This window comes from Passer domesticus, chromosome 4 (assembly GCF_036417665.1).
Source record: "Passer domesticus isolate bPasDom1 chromosome 4, bPasDom1.hap1, whole genome shotgun sequence".
Lineage (NCBI taxonomy): Eukaryota > Metazoa > Chordata > Aves > Passeriformes > Passeridae > Passer > Passer domesticus.
Genome location: NC_087477.1, coordinates 14,245,251 through 14,261,082, shown reverse-complemented (window position 1 = coordinate 14,261,082; position 15,832 = coordinate 14,245,251). Strand labels below are relative to the sequence as shown.

The 15,832-nt window shown below is 45.6% G+C and overlaps 1 protein-coding gene and 1 long non-coding RNA gene across 3 annotated transcripts in view; both read left to right on the top strand.

Moving 5' to 3' along the window:
• Positions 1-4,261: 4,261 nt before the first annotated feature.
• On the top strand, positions 4,262-8,547 carry LOC135298542 (uncharacterized). Its single transcript, XR_010360545.1, has 3 exons — positions 4,262-4,445; positions 5,442-5,504; positions 5,662-8,547. It is a non-coding gene; the product is annotated as an uncharacterized LOC135298542 (long non-coding RNA).
• A 456-nt stretch (positions 8,548-9,003) lies between these two features.
• The window catches only part of SHROOM3 (shroom family member 3), a 109,242-nt gene continuing 102,413 nt past the window's right edge, over positions 9,004-15,832 (top strand). For both annotated transcript variants that reach the window (XM_064416216.1, XM_064416215.1), the window contains exon 1: positions 9,004-9,309. In XM_064416216.1, coding sequence (XP_064272286.1) covers positions 9,145-9,309 — 165 coding nt within the window. In that variant the 5' untranslated portion in view covers positions 9,004-9,144. The remainder of the gene's footprint in view (positions 9,310-15,832) is intronic.

Sequence of the window (15,832 nt, the reverse complement as noted above, 5' to 3'; positions counted from 1 at the left end):
GGACTATGATGTAGTTGCCATCACAGAAACGTGGTGGGATGACTCACATAGTTGGAGCACTGCACTGGATGGCTACAAGCTCTTCAGAAAAGACAGAAAAGGGAGAAGAGGTGGAGGGGTGGCCCTTTATATTAGGGAGGTTTTGGATGTCACAGGTATTGAGACTAATGATTATGAAGTTGAGTCCCTATGGGTAAAAATTAAGGGGAAGGCCAACAAGGCTGACATCCTACTGGGAGTCTGCTATTGTCCACCCAACCAGAATGAAGAGGTGGACAACTTATTCTATAAACAACTGAACAAAGTCTCAGGATCATCAGCCCTTGTTCTTGTAGGTGACTTCAACCTACCAGACATCTGCTGGGAACTCAATACAGCAAAAAAACAGCAATCTAGAAGGTTTTTAGAATGTGTGGAGGATAACTTTTTGTCACAACTGGTGGGCAAACCCACCAAGGGAGGGGCTATGTTAGACCTATTGTTTACAAATAGAGATGGACTGGTAGGTGATGTGGAGGTTGTAGGCCGCTTGGGGCATAGTGATCATGAAACTATAGAATTCTCAATAATTGGTGAAATAAGGAGGAATATCAATAAGATCTCTACACTGGACTTCCGGAGGGCAGACTTTGGCCTATTTAAAAGACTTATCCAGAGAATTCCTTGGGAAACAGCCCTTAAAAACAAAGGAGTCCAGGAGAGACGGGTGTGCTTCAAAGCAGAGATCTTGAGGGCACAAGAACAGACTGTCCCTGTGTGCCAAAAGATGAGTAGACGAGGCAAACGTCCAGTCTGGATGAGTAATGAGGTTTTGAAGGAACTTAGAAATAAGAAAAAGATGTATCATCTTTTTAAGGAGGGAGTGATTTCTGAGGAATTATTTAAGGGTGCTGCCAGGGCATGTAGAAAAAAAATTAGGGAGTCCAAAGCTCAGTTTGAACTCAACTTGGCAACTTCTGTTAAAAATAATAAAAAAAGCTTTTACAAATATATTAATGGTAAAAGGAAGGGTATAACCAACCTCGGTTCCTTATTGGATGGAGCAGGCAAACTAGTTACTAAAGATGCGAAAACGGCGGAAGTGCTTAATGTTTTCTTCACCTCAGTCTTTAGTGGTAAGACAGCTTATCCTCATGACAACTGTCCTCAAGGGTTGGTAGGTGGTGCCAGGGATCAGAATGGTCCTCTTATTATCCAAGAGGAGGCAGTCAGAGAACTGCTGGGACACTTGGATATTTATAAATCAATGGGACCAGATGGGATCCACCCTAGGGTGATGAGGGAGCTGGCAGATGAGGTTGCCAAGCCGCTCTCCATCATTTACCAGGAGTCGTGGCTCACTGGTGAGGTTCCAGATGATTGGAAACTGGCCAATGTGACACCTGTTTACAAAAAAGGTGGGAAGGAGGATCCTGGTAATTACAGGCCAGTTAGCCTGACCTCAGTACCAGGTAAGATAATGGAACGGTTCATACTAAGTGCTATCACACAGCACTTACAAGATGGCTGGGGTATCAGACCGAGTCAGCATGGGTTTATGAAGGGTAGGTCATGTCTGACCAACCTGGTCTCCTTCTATGACCAGGTAACTCGTCTGATGGATGCAGGAAAGGCTGTGGATGTTGTCTATTTGGACTTCAGTAAGGCCTTTGATACTGTCTCCCACAGCACACTCCTGGGGAAGCTGGCAGCCCATGGCTTGGACAGGAACATTCTGTGCTGGGTTAGGAACTGGCTGCATGGCCGGGCCCAGAGAGTGGTGGTGAGCAGTGCTGCATCCAGCTGGCGGCCAGTCACCAGTGGTGTCCCTCAGGGCTCTGTGCTGGGGCCAGTTCTGTTTAATATTTTTATTGATGATATGGATGAGGGCATCGAGTCCTTCATTAGTAAATTTGCAGACGACACTAAGCTGGGAGCTTGTGTTGATCTATTGGAAGGAAGGAGGGCTCTGCAGAGAGACTTAGATCGGTTGGATGGATGGGCAGAGTCCAACAGTATGAAGTTTAATAAGTCTAAGTGCCGAGTTCTGCATTTTGGCCACAAAAATCCCCTACAGCGTTACAGGCTGGGGACGGTGTGGCTGGACAGTGTTCAGGCAGAAAGGGACCTGGGGGTGCTGGTTGACAGCCGATTGGATATGAGCCAGCAATGTGCCTTGGTGGCCAAGAAGGCCAACGGCATCCTGGCCTGCATTAGGAATTGTGTGGCCAGCAGGAGCAGGGAGGTCATTGTTGCCCTGTACTCGGCACTGGTGAGGCCACATCTTGAGTACTGTGTCCAGTTCTGGGCCCCTCAATTTAGGAAGGATATTGAGATGCTTGAGCATGTCCAGAGGAGAGCAACGAGGCTGGTGAGGGGCTTGGAAAACAAGCCCTACGAGGAACGTTTGAAGGAACTGGGGTTGTTTAGCCTGGAGAAGAGGAGGCTTAGAGATGACCTTATTGCTCTCTACAACTTCCTGAAGGAAGGTTGTAGACAGGTGGGGGTCGGTCTCTTCCACCGGGCAGCAACTGACAGAACAAGGGGACACAGTCTCAAGCTACGTCAGGGAAGGTATAGGTTAGATATTAGGAAAAAAATTTTCACTGAAAGAATAATAAAGCACTGGAATTGTCTTCCCAGGGAGGTGGTGGAATCACCATCTCTGGATGTGTTTAAAAAAAGACTGGACATGGCACTTGGTACTATAGTCTAGTTGAGATGTTAGGGCATAGGTTGGACTTGATGATCTTAGAGGTCTCTTCCAACCTCATGATTCTGTGATTCTGTGATTCCCCACCGCGGGCCGTGAGGGACGCCTGGGCAGCTGCGTCCCCGGGACACCGCGCTGCCAGCTCCGCAAGGCGCTGCTGCCGACCCAGCCCGCCCTGGGGGAGCTGCCAAGCTCCTGCCGCCTGCTCCCCGCCGGGAAGGAGGCATCCTGAGCCGCCGGCTGCTTCTGGAAGACCCGCTGGCACCGCCGGGAATTGCGGCGCCGAGCCCCTCGGCCCCAACATGGCCACTGCCCCCTCACGGCGTGGGCACCATTTTGTGGTCGGGGGGCCCCGGTGGTTTCGCGATGCTGGTGCTTGAGGCTTGAGAAAAAAAAAATCCTCTCACAGGAATAGGGAAGGGCCTGGGTTATTTTCCTTATGATATTTGGCCAGTAAAGTGGGGCATGTTGGAGGGATGACCGTGAGCTGATTCAAGGCAGAAGTTGGGTGAGGGGACTTTGTCCCGCCAAAGAAAAGCCCAGAGGTTAAAAAGCAAAAGATTCGAAGGCATCTTGCCCTAAATCCAGTTCAGTAATAATAACTGGAATATTTTTATTTTTACACCAATCTCATCAGAGAGGACAAATTTCTGTGATCCCTGGTATTTTCAAGGTGAGGGAGAGGATGCAGAGTTAAGAGGTGATGACTTCAGCAGAGGAAATTACATGTCTGATTGTGCCATTTTGGATCTCGATTTCATGAATGAACACACAGGTGTCCATAGGCTGTCCCTCGTTTCAGATTATTCAAAAGACCACCTTGATACAAGTTTCCAGGAACAGGTGTATGAACTGTGCCCAAAACAAAATCCCAAGTTGGAGAGATGAAGTCTGAGAAAACTCAAGAGACAGAAGGGTATGTTAATTTGTTTAAATATCTGACTAAGATATAAAACACATCACCATTCCTCAAGGGTATCACATAATTTTCATTTACAAGACAAAAAACCATCCACCTGGTGCTGAAAGACAAACAAAGGGAGAAAAGTGGTTTTACGTGAACTACTACAGAAAAGCAAGAATTAACCAGCTGAAAGCAGACCTCAGCTCTCCGTTCTCCTTGCTGCAGTGCAATCCCAAGTGGAAAACACCTCAAGGAAAGGACTTCTAAGGCACTACTTGGAAGAGGCAGCAACAAAATGATTAAGAGATAAATGAGTGTGTAGGTAAATACAAGACCCTACGATATACTGAAGCTCTACGATATCTTCAAATGATATTTTAATCCTCCAACAGTCCCAGGTGTTTATAAAGCATAAAAACTCCCCTGGGAGGGGGCCAGCACCTACCTCTGGCAGGCAGTGCTGGGCTTTGTTTCTCCGGGATCTGGGATGGGGCATGGAGCTTTTGCTCCTTACTGTGGGGCAGGGAAAGAAGGGAGGCACTCATTTCCCCGCCCTCCCTCCTGGCTTTTCCGTGCTGAGGGCTGCCAATCCAACTTCCCGAGCCCTGCTGGGAGCCACCTGCTCCTTATTCCAACGCCTCTGCTCCCTACTCGGTAGCCTTGGGAACAAGCTCCTCCCTCAGGAGCCCGTCGTGGCATGAAGGAGAGCCAATAAACGCCGTACCGAGGGCTTGATTTCTCCCCCAAGTGTCATTCAAAGCCCGGCTTCAGCGGGAAACTTGGTATCTTTTCCCCATCGGGATCCCGGCAAGGTGCTTTTTTGCAGAATGACGCCTATCTTGACTGCAGGTGCCTTTTTTTCATCCCTTGTTTCCTGGGAGTCCCGGTCTGGAGCACCCAGCAGCCCCTGTCGTTCTTGAAACAGAATAACTCTTTAGGATCAAATTCCTGTGTAACTTTCCTCCTGTTTGGGAGTGCCTCTGAAAAGGTATCGAGATGCAAGTATCAACTGCTTGTGTTTAAAGTAATCCAGGATAGAGCTTCAGGGGAAGGGATTGGAGTGATTTATGCCAGCAGAGACTACTCACATACCTGGGCCATACCCACCAGCCACTTCAGAGCTGGTTTAAGGTTCTAACAGTGGCATGAATTGTTCAATCATCATCTTATTTGGGGTGGGAACGTTGTACAGTTGTGGTGACTCTTTTTTGATTCCCAGTTCCTGATTGGAACTCTGTTTTCAACAGAGTGGTGACATCAGATAGACAAGAATGCAGATGAAGGGGGAAAACCTGCAGTTCTGAGTTCAAACGCCCTGGGTTCAGGTCCTTGGGTTGTGGCAGCACTCGTGCTCCCCTTGGAGGGACAGATCCCTTCCTCACCTTGGCTTGTTGCTTTCCAGTTTGCTTTGAGGAGTTGAGCAACACAGCAAAGCTCCATATTAAATGGACAATCTCTTTCCCGTTCTCCAAAGAAAGTTCTTTCCTTTCAGACTTCAAACACAAGTGCCTTTTCCAGCACCAGAAGGATGTGGATTCATTGGTTTCACAGGTTACTTCTGTTTCTCAGTTTTGTTCTTTCCTTCCATTCTCGGACATCTGTTTTCCCCTTTCTCTGTCCGATTTTTTCACATTTTTCCCTCAGGCCTATCCAGAAAAAGAAGCTTGTTCTGTGGTTAGGAATGAAAATGAGCTCAAATCCAACTGGGAACCTGAGTGGAGGTTCCCTAGTAGCCCTTAGGAATTTTTCTCTGGAAGCACCTTTTGAACGTGAGCTGATGATTGCAATCTCTTTGATACCATGCAGAGCCTCACATGTTTTCCCTGCTGTTATTTCTTCTTTTAGATGCCAGACTGACATTTTCCAGAGCTGAGGAGATGGAAAAGTTACAGCCCCAGCTGATTGTAGGTAAGTATAGGAAAGCCATATTTTTGATTTGTTCCTGATTTTGTTAAAAAGAGGAATCGCTACCCCAGGAGGGAACGATTCATTCCTGAAGGGGTCCTGGGCTGATCCAGGAGAGCTGTGTCTTTTGCCACTTTTGTCTTGTTCCATCCTACTGCAGATTTAGGTGAATGGCTTCAGGACTCCTGGGGAGAGGAAGAAGCTGGGCCCACCAGTGCCTGAATGATGTCCATTATTTGAAATTCCTGGTGCTCCTCAGCTCACACAGAGCCCTCCCGGAAGGAAAAGAGAAGTTCTTCAGTGCTAAGATCAAGGGAAAAGGAGCACTGCTTTCTCAGCCTTCTCATGCTTCCTGTATGGCCATCAGCAAGTCACACGTCGTGTCTCTGTGAAAGGTAGGAGGGCCCACGTTATTTCACAAAACTTCTCTGTAGAGACAAAATGGGAATCTGCTTCCTCTCAACTTACAGGATAGAACTAAGCAGCAGGTAGATTTAAACTAAGCCTAGTGTTTAGTTCTCCTGCCAAAAGTAACAAAATGAGCTGAATTTCCTGTCTTTGATCAGATCAGGCACTCTGAACACTCTGGACAGATTCTGCTTCATTTTTGAAAGGGAAAAGCATAGTAAATGCCTATTAACTAAGGAAACTTTGGCATGGAAGTCGATCCGCTTAAACTGTGACAATTCCCGGTTTCAGCAGACGAGGGCAGTGTTGCTCTGACGAACTTAATTTGCAAAAGAATCTTGGAATATTTGACGGAATTTAGGAAAGGACAGAGCCAGCTGCCTCGACTGATGATAAATACAGGGTTTGATTGGGACCCCTGAAAAGTGAAATCAGTGCTAATTTTTCCTGCTTTAGCAGTGCAGTGCTCGATGAGGGAAAGGGTTCTGACATGACTGTTCCAAATTTATTTTCTCTTACGCCACAACTGTGCAAAACTTCAAACATATTCTTCTGTGTGGAAAGCACTTTGCTGAGCCTGGGTTCTTTTGGCTGTATCCCATCAAGGAGTATGTCAGCTCTGTCCTCAGAGGAACTCCTGTGTGGAATAAGAGCCCGCTGAGGAAGTAGCACAGTATCTGGCAGCCCTTTTTTGGGTGATTGATCAAACCTCTTTCCTTAGTTGGTTGTGAGTCTCTGATACATGGAAGCACCTGGATGTGACCTTTTTAGAGCTGGATTAACAGGATGAAAAAATACCAAATCTGGAGGTGGTAAGAGGAGAAAATCCTGTGCCTGCAATGGTGACAAATCTGATGTAGTTTGGCAAAAATGATGTTTGATTCAGCACTTGAAACGAACCACAGTGCTGGAGGAGAAGTAAACTGTCTCAGAAATATGTTGATAACTTTTAATCATCAGATGCAGCAGACCCCATGAGAAGTAGAGCTCTCACTGGAAATCTGGTGTCCGCAGACAGCTGTGGTGACAAACGTTTCCTGTGGGAAATGGATGTAATCCAGAGGAGTGCCTCGGGCTGTTAACGGGCTGGTGTGTCCTTACACAGCCTTACCTAGTGCTGCTGGCTGTGGAGAGGAGGAGGCACGGCCTCGGGAGAGCTCCCGGAGCCTTCGCCTGGCCCTGGAAGGGCTGTGCAGAGCATTGGACATGAATTGCTCTTTGTGGTGGCTTGGAGCGAGGGTTTTCACACTGAAACATTAGGAGAGCAAAACTTCAGAAATCTGATTTGAGTCAGGCTAAAGGGTGAGCTCTGGATAATAGCAATCCGTGAGCCTGACCAGGTTGTGAGGCTAATGAAAACTCAGGCCCTGGGAGGGAAGCTGAGGGGGCAAAGCTCAGGATAAGCAAGGATTGGGAAATCATCTACCATGAAAAATAAAGCGAGGGGCCTCTTTTCTGCATTTGTCTCCATGGCTCTTGGGAATGAGACCTGGCACACGTGGGGCAAATGGAAAGCTCTGGGAACCTGTAACACCTTAAAGGAAATGGAATGGGAATGGGGTGGCACGGACAAATGCAAGGAATCCTGGGTTTAGAGTCCCAGCTCCAAAGCTTTTCCCCCACCGTTCATTAAGGTTTTGTTAACACAAGGCCCTGAGAGCTTGCAAAACCCGAAGGAGAAATAATGCACATTCCATGCACAGTGAGATCAAAAGCTGGGAGTGCCTTAGAGGCAGACGCTACTGTGTGTTTCCTCAGCTCTGCCAACAGGAAAGGCAGTGGGCTCTGGTCTTCTCTCTCTATTGTCCTGTTTGAGATCCAGCTAAAAATTAAAAATCAGGAAAGGTTTTGCACACCTCTAGTGACACATGCTGTGATATATGTTAAGGGATGAGCCAAGTCCCAAAGTCTACGTGCACATATGGAAGAGCAGATCCACCCACATGCACATGTTCTACAGTAGGTAACTGCCTGCATTAATAAAAGTATCCGGAGTTTTCGTGCTGTTTCTTATTCCATTTATTAGGAAAGCATTGGCCTTTTCTGGCAATGTAAATGGGGAAAAGAAATATGTCCAGGGAAGCTGATAGGCTCCACGCAGAGGAAAAGCGCTTTATGAGAGCAGAATTATTAGCAGTGCTCCACTGAGCTGATTTGGAACAGGTCCATTGTGTTTTCAGCAACTGGCAGTTTGAATTGTTACAATTCCTTGGCAAGGACAATAGAAAGATGGTGGTTTCCGGGGGCATAATAAAAGGGTGAGCCCCAGCTTTTGCACACTGCATTTTATAATTGCGTGCTTGATGTGCACAATTGGGCAGCACTGCCTTACTTGCCTTAATCCATCTCTCTCTCTCTCTCTCCCCCCTCACTTCCTCACCCTCCCTCAGAGCAGCAGTAGCTGCTGCAGCTCTGGCAGCTCATTGGGGAGAGCGCCGAAAATGAAAAGAGTTCAGCTATTGCCTTAACATTTTTCCCAGAGGATTCATTTCACCTGCTTCTCCAGCTTTCCCAATGGTTTCTTTTTCACTCTTTAATCCAATAAGTATGGAGTTATTTCACATTTTAAACCCCTCTAAAGGGTTTTAGGAATGGACTTGCTCTCTCCTTCCTCCTCCCCCAGCCTTTTTTTTTTTTTTTTTTTGACAAGTCTGAAAATCGTGAAGTAAGCGAACAGAGTAACTGAGAGCTGAGAGGGAGAAGACGCTTCCATTCTTTTAGTGCAGTGGGCTGAGGCAAAAAGGCTATTGTAATGGTAAATCGCATGCAGAAAGGAAGAAAAGACTGATAATCAATCACAAATGAAGCATTCGTTTGGATTTTGGCAATTTACTGACCGGGGGCTTTTAAATCCATAAACTTTTTCTTTTTTTTTTTTTTCCTTTTTTTTTTTTTTTTTGCCCCCATCTTTAAAAGCATAGTTTTGATCTGCTGAAGGCAGGAAGAGAAATCTTTACAGAGCTCTCATGCCCAGAGTAGCTGGGAGTGGGGAGAGCTCGGTGCTGAAACTAAAATCCTGACGGAGAAGCAGCACGGTGAAATGTTGATGGGGCTGTTTTTAGCCCATCACCTTGGACTCCGGCTCTGAAGCAGAACTTTCCACCTCAGGCTCTTCTTGTTTCTCCTGTTCAGGGATGACTTGTGGTGGCCTTCTGGGGACTTTGATTTCCAAGCTGGTCGCTCTGTGACTGCCTTGAGTGCGTTTAGTGTTTGCCTGAGTATGTGAATAGGACAGATGAGGATGTTAGACAACATTAACACCAGCATATCCCCTTCAGAGTGCAGCATCACCCACAAGGGAAGATACATCTACCTGGAGGCACTGCTGCACGGAGGTGCTCCATGGGGATTCACGCTGAAGGGCGGGCTGGAGCACGGAGAGCCGTTAATCATCTCAAAGGTACTTTTTCTCATTTTCTATGCCATGCAAGCAAGGTGGGAGCGGTGCCCGACTCAGAGGGCAAATTCGTAGAAGTAACAATGAAATGTTAAAACTGATGTTGGATTTGGCTTGGTTTTTAAGTGCTGAGCACCTGTTCAAGTCAGCAGCTTTGCTCAGGAGCTGCGTATTTGAGAAGCACAGGAGAGCTCTGGGCATTGTTTAGCTATCCAAGTGCAGGTTGTGTCCCACAGGAAGTATCGTGGCTTGCAGAAACTGGCTGTATTTATTTCACTGCCATCAATGGGAGGGAGTAGGGGACTCTGGTGAAGTGATCTCGTGTCATGAAGCCGTGGCATATCTGAGCACGGTCGGTAATCCATCCCCAGCACTCCTGAGGTAAAACACAGTGAGTGCTTTCAGCCGCACGGTGGAATGTGGGCTAATTAGGAGTGTGTGTGTGAAACAGTGCAGTAAATACTGGCACCTGTTTGATAAATGGTTTGCTCACCCTACTTAGTAAATATCTGTTAAGTATGGTGCGCCTTCAAGATTTTTTACTTAATGATTGCGTATTCTCAATAGGCAACTAGTAGCATAGTTCACAAGGATATTTTGAGGGGGAAAAATGGGAGAAGGAATTCCTTGTTCTCATCAGAACCGGTGCTGAAGACCACGGATTCTCAAAAGCATCACCTTAAATCCTTGAATATCTAAAATATGTCTGACCAATAGTCCTAAAACTGTTCTGAAAATAGGATATAGGTAATTCCGAAATTTCACCTGTAGTGGGTCCTAACCATATGTGTCCTGTGTCATCAGTCTGGTGCACTCTGTGTTTGTAGTGTGTATGTTGAAGTACTCGTGCACAAAGGGACTTTTGTCCAATCTTATTCCCTCCTGCAAACTGGGTTGTATGTGGGGAATTCGATGGATCACAACCAGCAGCAGATAAAAGAAAATGCTGATACTCAGAATCAACTTTGTTCAAATCTTTCGCATTTTCAAATCCTGTTGCAATTCCCTGTGCAAACACATTCACATGAAGACTGTCAGTCATTTACACTGAAGTAAATTCGTTGTGGTTAATACATTGCATGTTGAAAGTAAAAAAGGGAGGGCTCCCATTAAAGTCCTTTCATCATAAAGGGATTTTAGAAGTATCACACCATCATCTTTCTTGGAGGACCTTCTTGGAGGCAGTTTGGCATAGCCACAGACAGCAAAAGCAGCCTCACTGAAATGGTGTTATAATTTTTCTTTTATAAACACTTGGGACTAACACAGGCTGTTCACCGTTCCTGGCAGTGTACTGCAGTTGTGAGGAAAAAGTTTCTTTTTGCTCTGACATTCCTCTGTGATGTAAAAATTGCACTCCACCTTTTTTTCTTTTTTTCCTTTTTTTTTTCTTTTTTTTTTTTTTTAATTGGGGGCAGGGAGACAGAGAGGATAGGAGATAGCTCTGGCTGCTGAACATTAATTAATCTATGGGATTTGGTTTCCACAACAACCAGGCCCCTTAATGTCAAACATGCCTGGAGTGTGCATAGTGCCACTGGGAGCTGCATGACTTGTGCCTGCCTTTCTTGAAACAACACTGCAAAAATGTGCTGGGTTTTATTTTTGGTGGGGTTTTCCCTTTTTTCTCCTTGTAGTCCCTGCTTGGTTTGTGCTATGGGTGTCAGCATTTCAGTGTTTTGCTCATGCATGGGTGATGCAGAGCTGGAGAATGGCTGCATGTGAAAGCTCTCCTTTCTGGAATTCAGGCAGCTCCCGTTTCCTGGTTTCCAGTTTCAACTGAGACATTCCTCTGGTGCTTCAATTCACTATGCGCTCCTCAGAATTAATTGCATATTACCCACCTAGTTAATTCAGTGTTCCTTGCCTGAGTGTACTGTGAAGTAATGAGGAACTGTGGGGAAATGATGAATTATGTTACAGATTTAATTCTGTACAAGAGTGCTTGGAGAATCATAGAAAGTTTTAGGTTGAAAGGGACCATTAAGGATGCAGGCACTGGGAATGATCCAACAACAGTTCCAAATAATACTACATAGGTATTATATAGGTATTATATAGGAGGTGGGGGCAGACCATAAATTTATTACATCTCTCACATATTTTTCCCTGAGAGAAGCCTCAGAATAAAGATCTGTTGAATCCTCCCGGCATGTTTTTATTGTACCAGCAGGAAAGGAGTGGTAGGATGGCAAAAGGTAGGCAGGTGCATGTTCCTTTCCTGCTGCACCTCAAGGAAATGCCCAAAACTCAGTACCTAAAGGAGACCAGAATGTCCCTGGGTGGCAGTGGGACAGTGCCCAAAAAGAGGCAAATTAACACCAGGTATTTTCCCTTTTATATTAATTCTGTGGTATGAAATGTAGTCAATGACATGTTGTCAAATAGTGCTTTGGCAAGAAGGTTCTCAAGTTTTTAATTACTTTCCTTTTAAAAAAAAAAAAACAGGACAATTGCTTGTTTTGTTTTTGGTGTTTACACACATTTGTGCTTAAAAAGTAACTCAGTATCCTCAATGTGTCACTAAGGCTTCAAAATGAGAAGTCAGATTCCCTGAAGTGACCTCCAGTCTTCTGTTTCTAGACCTTGGGTCCTACAGTTGAATTTCTGATTTTTTTAGTAATTTAGAACCCTGTAATTTTGGCCCGATTTGGGGATATTTGCTTGCAGTGGAAATTTCATTAAACAAGTGGTTTTTTCATCTGGAAGTAGAACTTCAATGACAAATGCCAAAGTGAGTGCAGGTGATACCAAGTGTTTAATTAGAATCCAATATTCTGTGGGCTCAAAAATCATGATAATACACAGAAGTAAACCCAGATTTCTATTTCCAAATTACTTTTTTGGCTCACCCTTAGCTGCAAGATCAAAAATGCAAAAATGAAAGCCCTGACTGTTACAGGCAATGAAGGCAAACTGGTAAGAGAAGGTTTCATTCCTGCTCAATTTTCTCTAAGAATTTTTAACCTAAGGTAATTAATGTTAATCAGTCTCAACCATTTTGGAGCCAGGAGAGGTATTTCTGTGGTTTGTTTCTCTTCACTACACAAACCTTTGGAACAGTTCTGGCTGTTGTAGGCCTCTGAAATGCCCTTTTATTTTGAGCTCAGTGTTGACAATACTAACAAAGGAGTTGTTTCTCTTGCCTAGGAATTAAAGCATCCAAAGTGTTCTCCCTGGGATGGTGGCTGTGTGGGAACACTTTTCACATGCTGTGCTGGAGTTCATGGGTTCCCTTCACTCAAAAGGGCAGGTCGTTTGCAGGGACCCCATGCCAAAAGCATGACACAAACTCTGAGGTTTACCTCTCAGCAGGGATGTAGGAAGCAATAAAAGTTTAATAATAATGGGCATAGTTTGGGACACAGCCTGAGAAATAATCTGGAATTCTTGTAAGGTGTTTAAACCTTGTCTGGAGCCTGATCCAAACTCTGATGCGATGAACAGCAGTCAGTGCTTGCAGAAGCTGGACCTGGCTGCCTGCACAAGGCTCCCCTGCCTCTGCTACTTCTCTGGTATTTTTTGGTTGAGAGGGCTCATAGAGCACTTAGTGACATGCAGTGGGAATTGTTCCACCATTCTTGACAAAACAAAACTCAAAAGGCCATTCTGTACCCAGCTGGTCCACAGGCACTCAGCCCTGTCTCTGATCCAAACACTGGGAATCAGTGTTCTTCTCCCAGTACCAGGAGCTCGTAGCTTTCCCCTCTTGAATGCCCAGTGCCCCCATAAACAAAATAAAATTATCTTATGCACTGACAGGCCAAGTTTCTTTGCATCTGTTCCCTGCATCCCTTGGTGTGACAAGTGGTAGTTTAGGAACTGTCACCCTTTTTGTAGGGTTGCAGACACAAAACCCATGGCCCGTGCTCATGTTGGGGAGACTTCTCTGAAGCTGGCAGAGTCATGAGAGACTTGTTGTCCTGGGCATTAGGACATGAAACTGAGCCAGAGGCACGGTGACATCTTCTGTAAGTTTAAAAAAAATTATTGTCATTTTTTCTTTGCACATTTCCACCCTTGTTGCTGTTGATATCGACTTTTTCTCCTTACTGCTGAAGAATAGGTTGAGACCTGTGTTGTTAATTTTTGAAAAAACCACCCCTTCTCACCCTTTATCTTCCAATATTGTGTAAGTGGGCTGGTGATGGTGAGGGGTCCATGGCACAAAATCACTGGCACATCTGACTCCTGTGGCAGGCAGTGCACAAGGCAGGTGTCTGATCCCCGGTATCGAGGAATGGATGGTGCAGGCTGGCAGCTGACACTGTCACTGAGGAAGCAGGAGGCACTTCCTCACCACTCTTCTTGGTTTCTCAGGGCTCTCATTATGGCCTCTCCAAAGACTGCTGATGGCAGCACAAGGGACAGGATCCCTACCTTTTCTTAAAGCAAGGGAGCTGCTGCATGAAAAGGCTTCTATTGTCAGCCCCTCCATTAGGCTGCTGAGCATTCTCCAGCACAAAAAGTCTTCTGTTCACTTCCACAGCACTGAATTAGCAGCCACAGGCAAGCCCAGAGCCTGGGGTGAGCAGGGCCTGGTGGGCCAGGCAGAGTGAGTGGCAGCTTTCAGACTGCTGAGGTGGCAGTGTCAGCTGTGCTGTGATGCATCCCAGGGAACCTGGCTACAGAGAGAGTACCTTGCTTGTCCCAAGCTATGAATCCCAAGGGGCACAAACAACTCTGTTATGAATGTGCCTGTGGAAGGAAATTATGATAAAAAGGATTTCTCTGTGCTGAGAAAGGATGGGGGTGGCATCTGCCAGGTGTTGGTGTCCAGCTGACCAGTCATGCTTTAGGGCTTCCTCCTCAGCAGGGTCAGCCCAAGCTGTGAAGATTTGTCATCCCCAGAGACAACTGCTCTGAAAGATCAGGTCTCCACCCCTCCTGGCTGCCACAGGAGTTATGGAGTGTCATGTCCTTCAAAGTTACAGAAAGGTATCAGGGAAGAAATATTTTCTTCTCAGGACAGAGAAGAATCCTGTGTGATTAAATAGAAACATGTAATCCTCAGGATCAAGAAATGAAGCCTTTGTAAATCCTGCCCTGGCTTTAGCTTGCATGAAGGATTAGACGGAAAAATGCCACATATCCTTGTTCCCTTGGCTGTAGCAGATACAGCCAGAGTTGAGGTTTAAAAACTGATTCTAAAATGAGACCCAGGAAATGCACTCTTTAACTCAGTGTTTGTACACAATAGATGTTTGCTTTTGAAAGGGTCCACTACTTTCAGCCTTTCCCACAGTTCTTGGGAGCCCAAGGCATAGGAAGAAAACCCATCATTGATAATAGAGCGGGAGCTGAGCTAATCTAATCTCAAATTTCATTGGTGTTTGCCTTCAGGAACTCTTGAGGAAGCTCAAAACTGGGAAGCATGAATCCAGCATAGTTCTATTGCACAGAAAGTATTCAGCCAGTGACAGGATCCCAGGGAGCAGCTGGAGCTATGTCAGGAGATGTTTGACTGAATATTAGGAAAATGTTCTTCACCCAGAGGGTGGTCAGGCTCCGAACTCCCCAGGGCAGTAGTGATGGCCCCAAGCCTGCCAGAGCACCAGGAGTCCTTGGAAAATGCTTTCAGGCACATGGCAGGATTCTTAGAGTGGTCTTGTGCAGAGCCAGGAGTTGGACTTGATGATCCTTATGGGTCCCTGCCAACTCAGGATATTCTCTGAACTAGTCAGAAATGGGAAGGATCTTGGCAAGTGAAAATGAGGTGAGCTGTAATTTGCTTTCCAACAAACACTGGTAGTCAAAGGAACAATGTCCAGAGGCCTTTGAAAAGAGACTGCTAAGGCAGAAAATTTCTGTAACTCATTTGTGTAGTTCTAAAGCCTTGAGTGAATCCCCATCCAGTGGCAGCAGAGAGACCATCCAAGGCAGTGCCAGGAAACCCTGAAAGATGTTGGTACCCATCAGTACCAACTGAGTGCATCTGAAAGGTGGAAAAAAGCCTTTCCAAATGTTGTTTAAGTAAGGAAAAGTTTGCATCCACTCATTCACACAGCTGAACAAGAAGTAGAGTTCCCATCTTTCCATTTTTAGCCAGCCACTGCCTAAATCATTAAAAAATCCCCCACCAAATAAAGGATTCCAGGTTTCTTGGTCAACTGAAATTAGGAAAAGAAAAGGAGCAGAACAAGAGCACCTTATCCAGGACACAGCTTGTTAACATCCTCACTGGTATTCAAGCATCATATTAATTTTTCACACTTGCATTAAAAAATCCCACCAAAAAAAAAAAATTGAACCCCAGTGAAGAATGATTCCTGCTGATAAGAAAATCACTGTGCTTAAATTCATTAATAGAATAGGCTGTGGGATACATTTCAAAGCACGGGGTGAGAAATAAGCTCCCAAATCCCATTAAGAAATAACAGGATTTATGTGCATTCCTCCCATATATTAACTTTCCCCTCTGGAAACGTCTTGTACTGAGCTGGTGCCATTTTTGAGGCAGGTGCAGTGTAGTGCAGTTCCCACAGACTCACCAGATAATCTGCCAGCCTGAAAGCCATTTCCCATT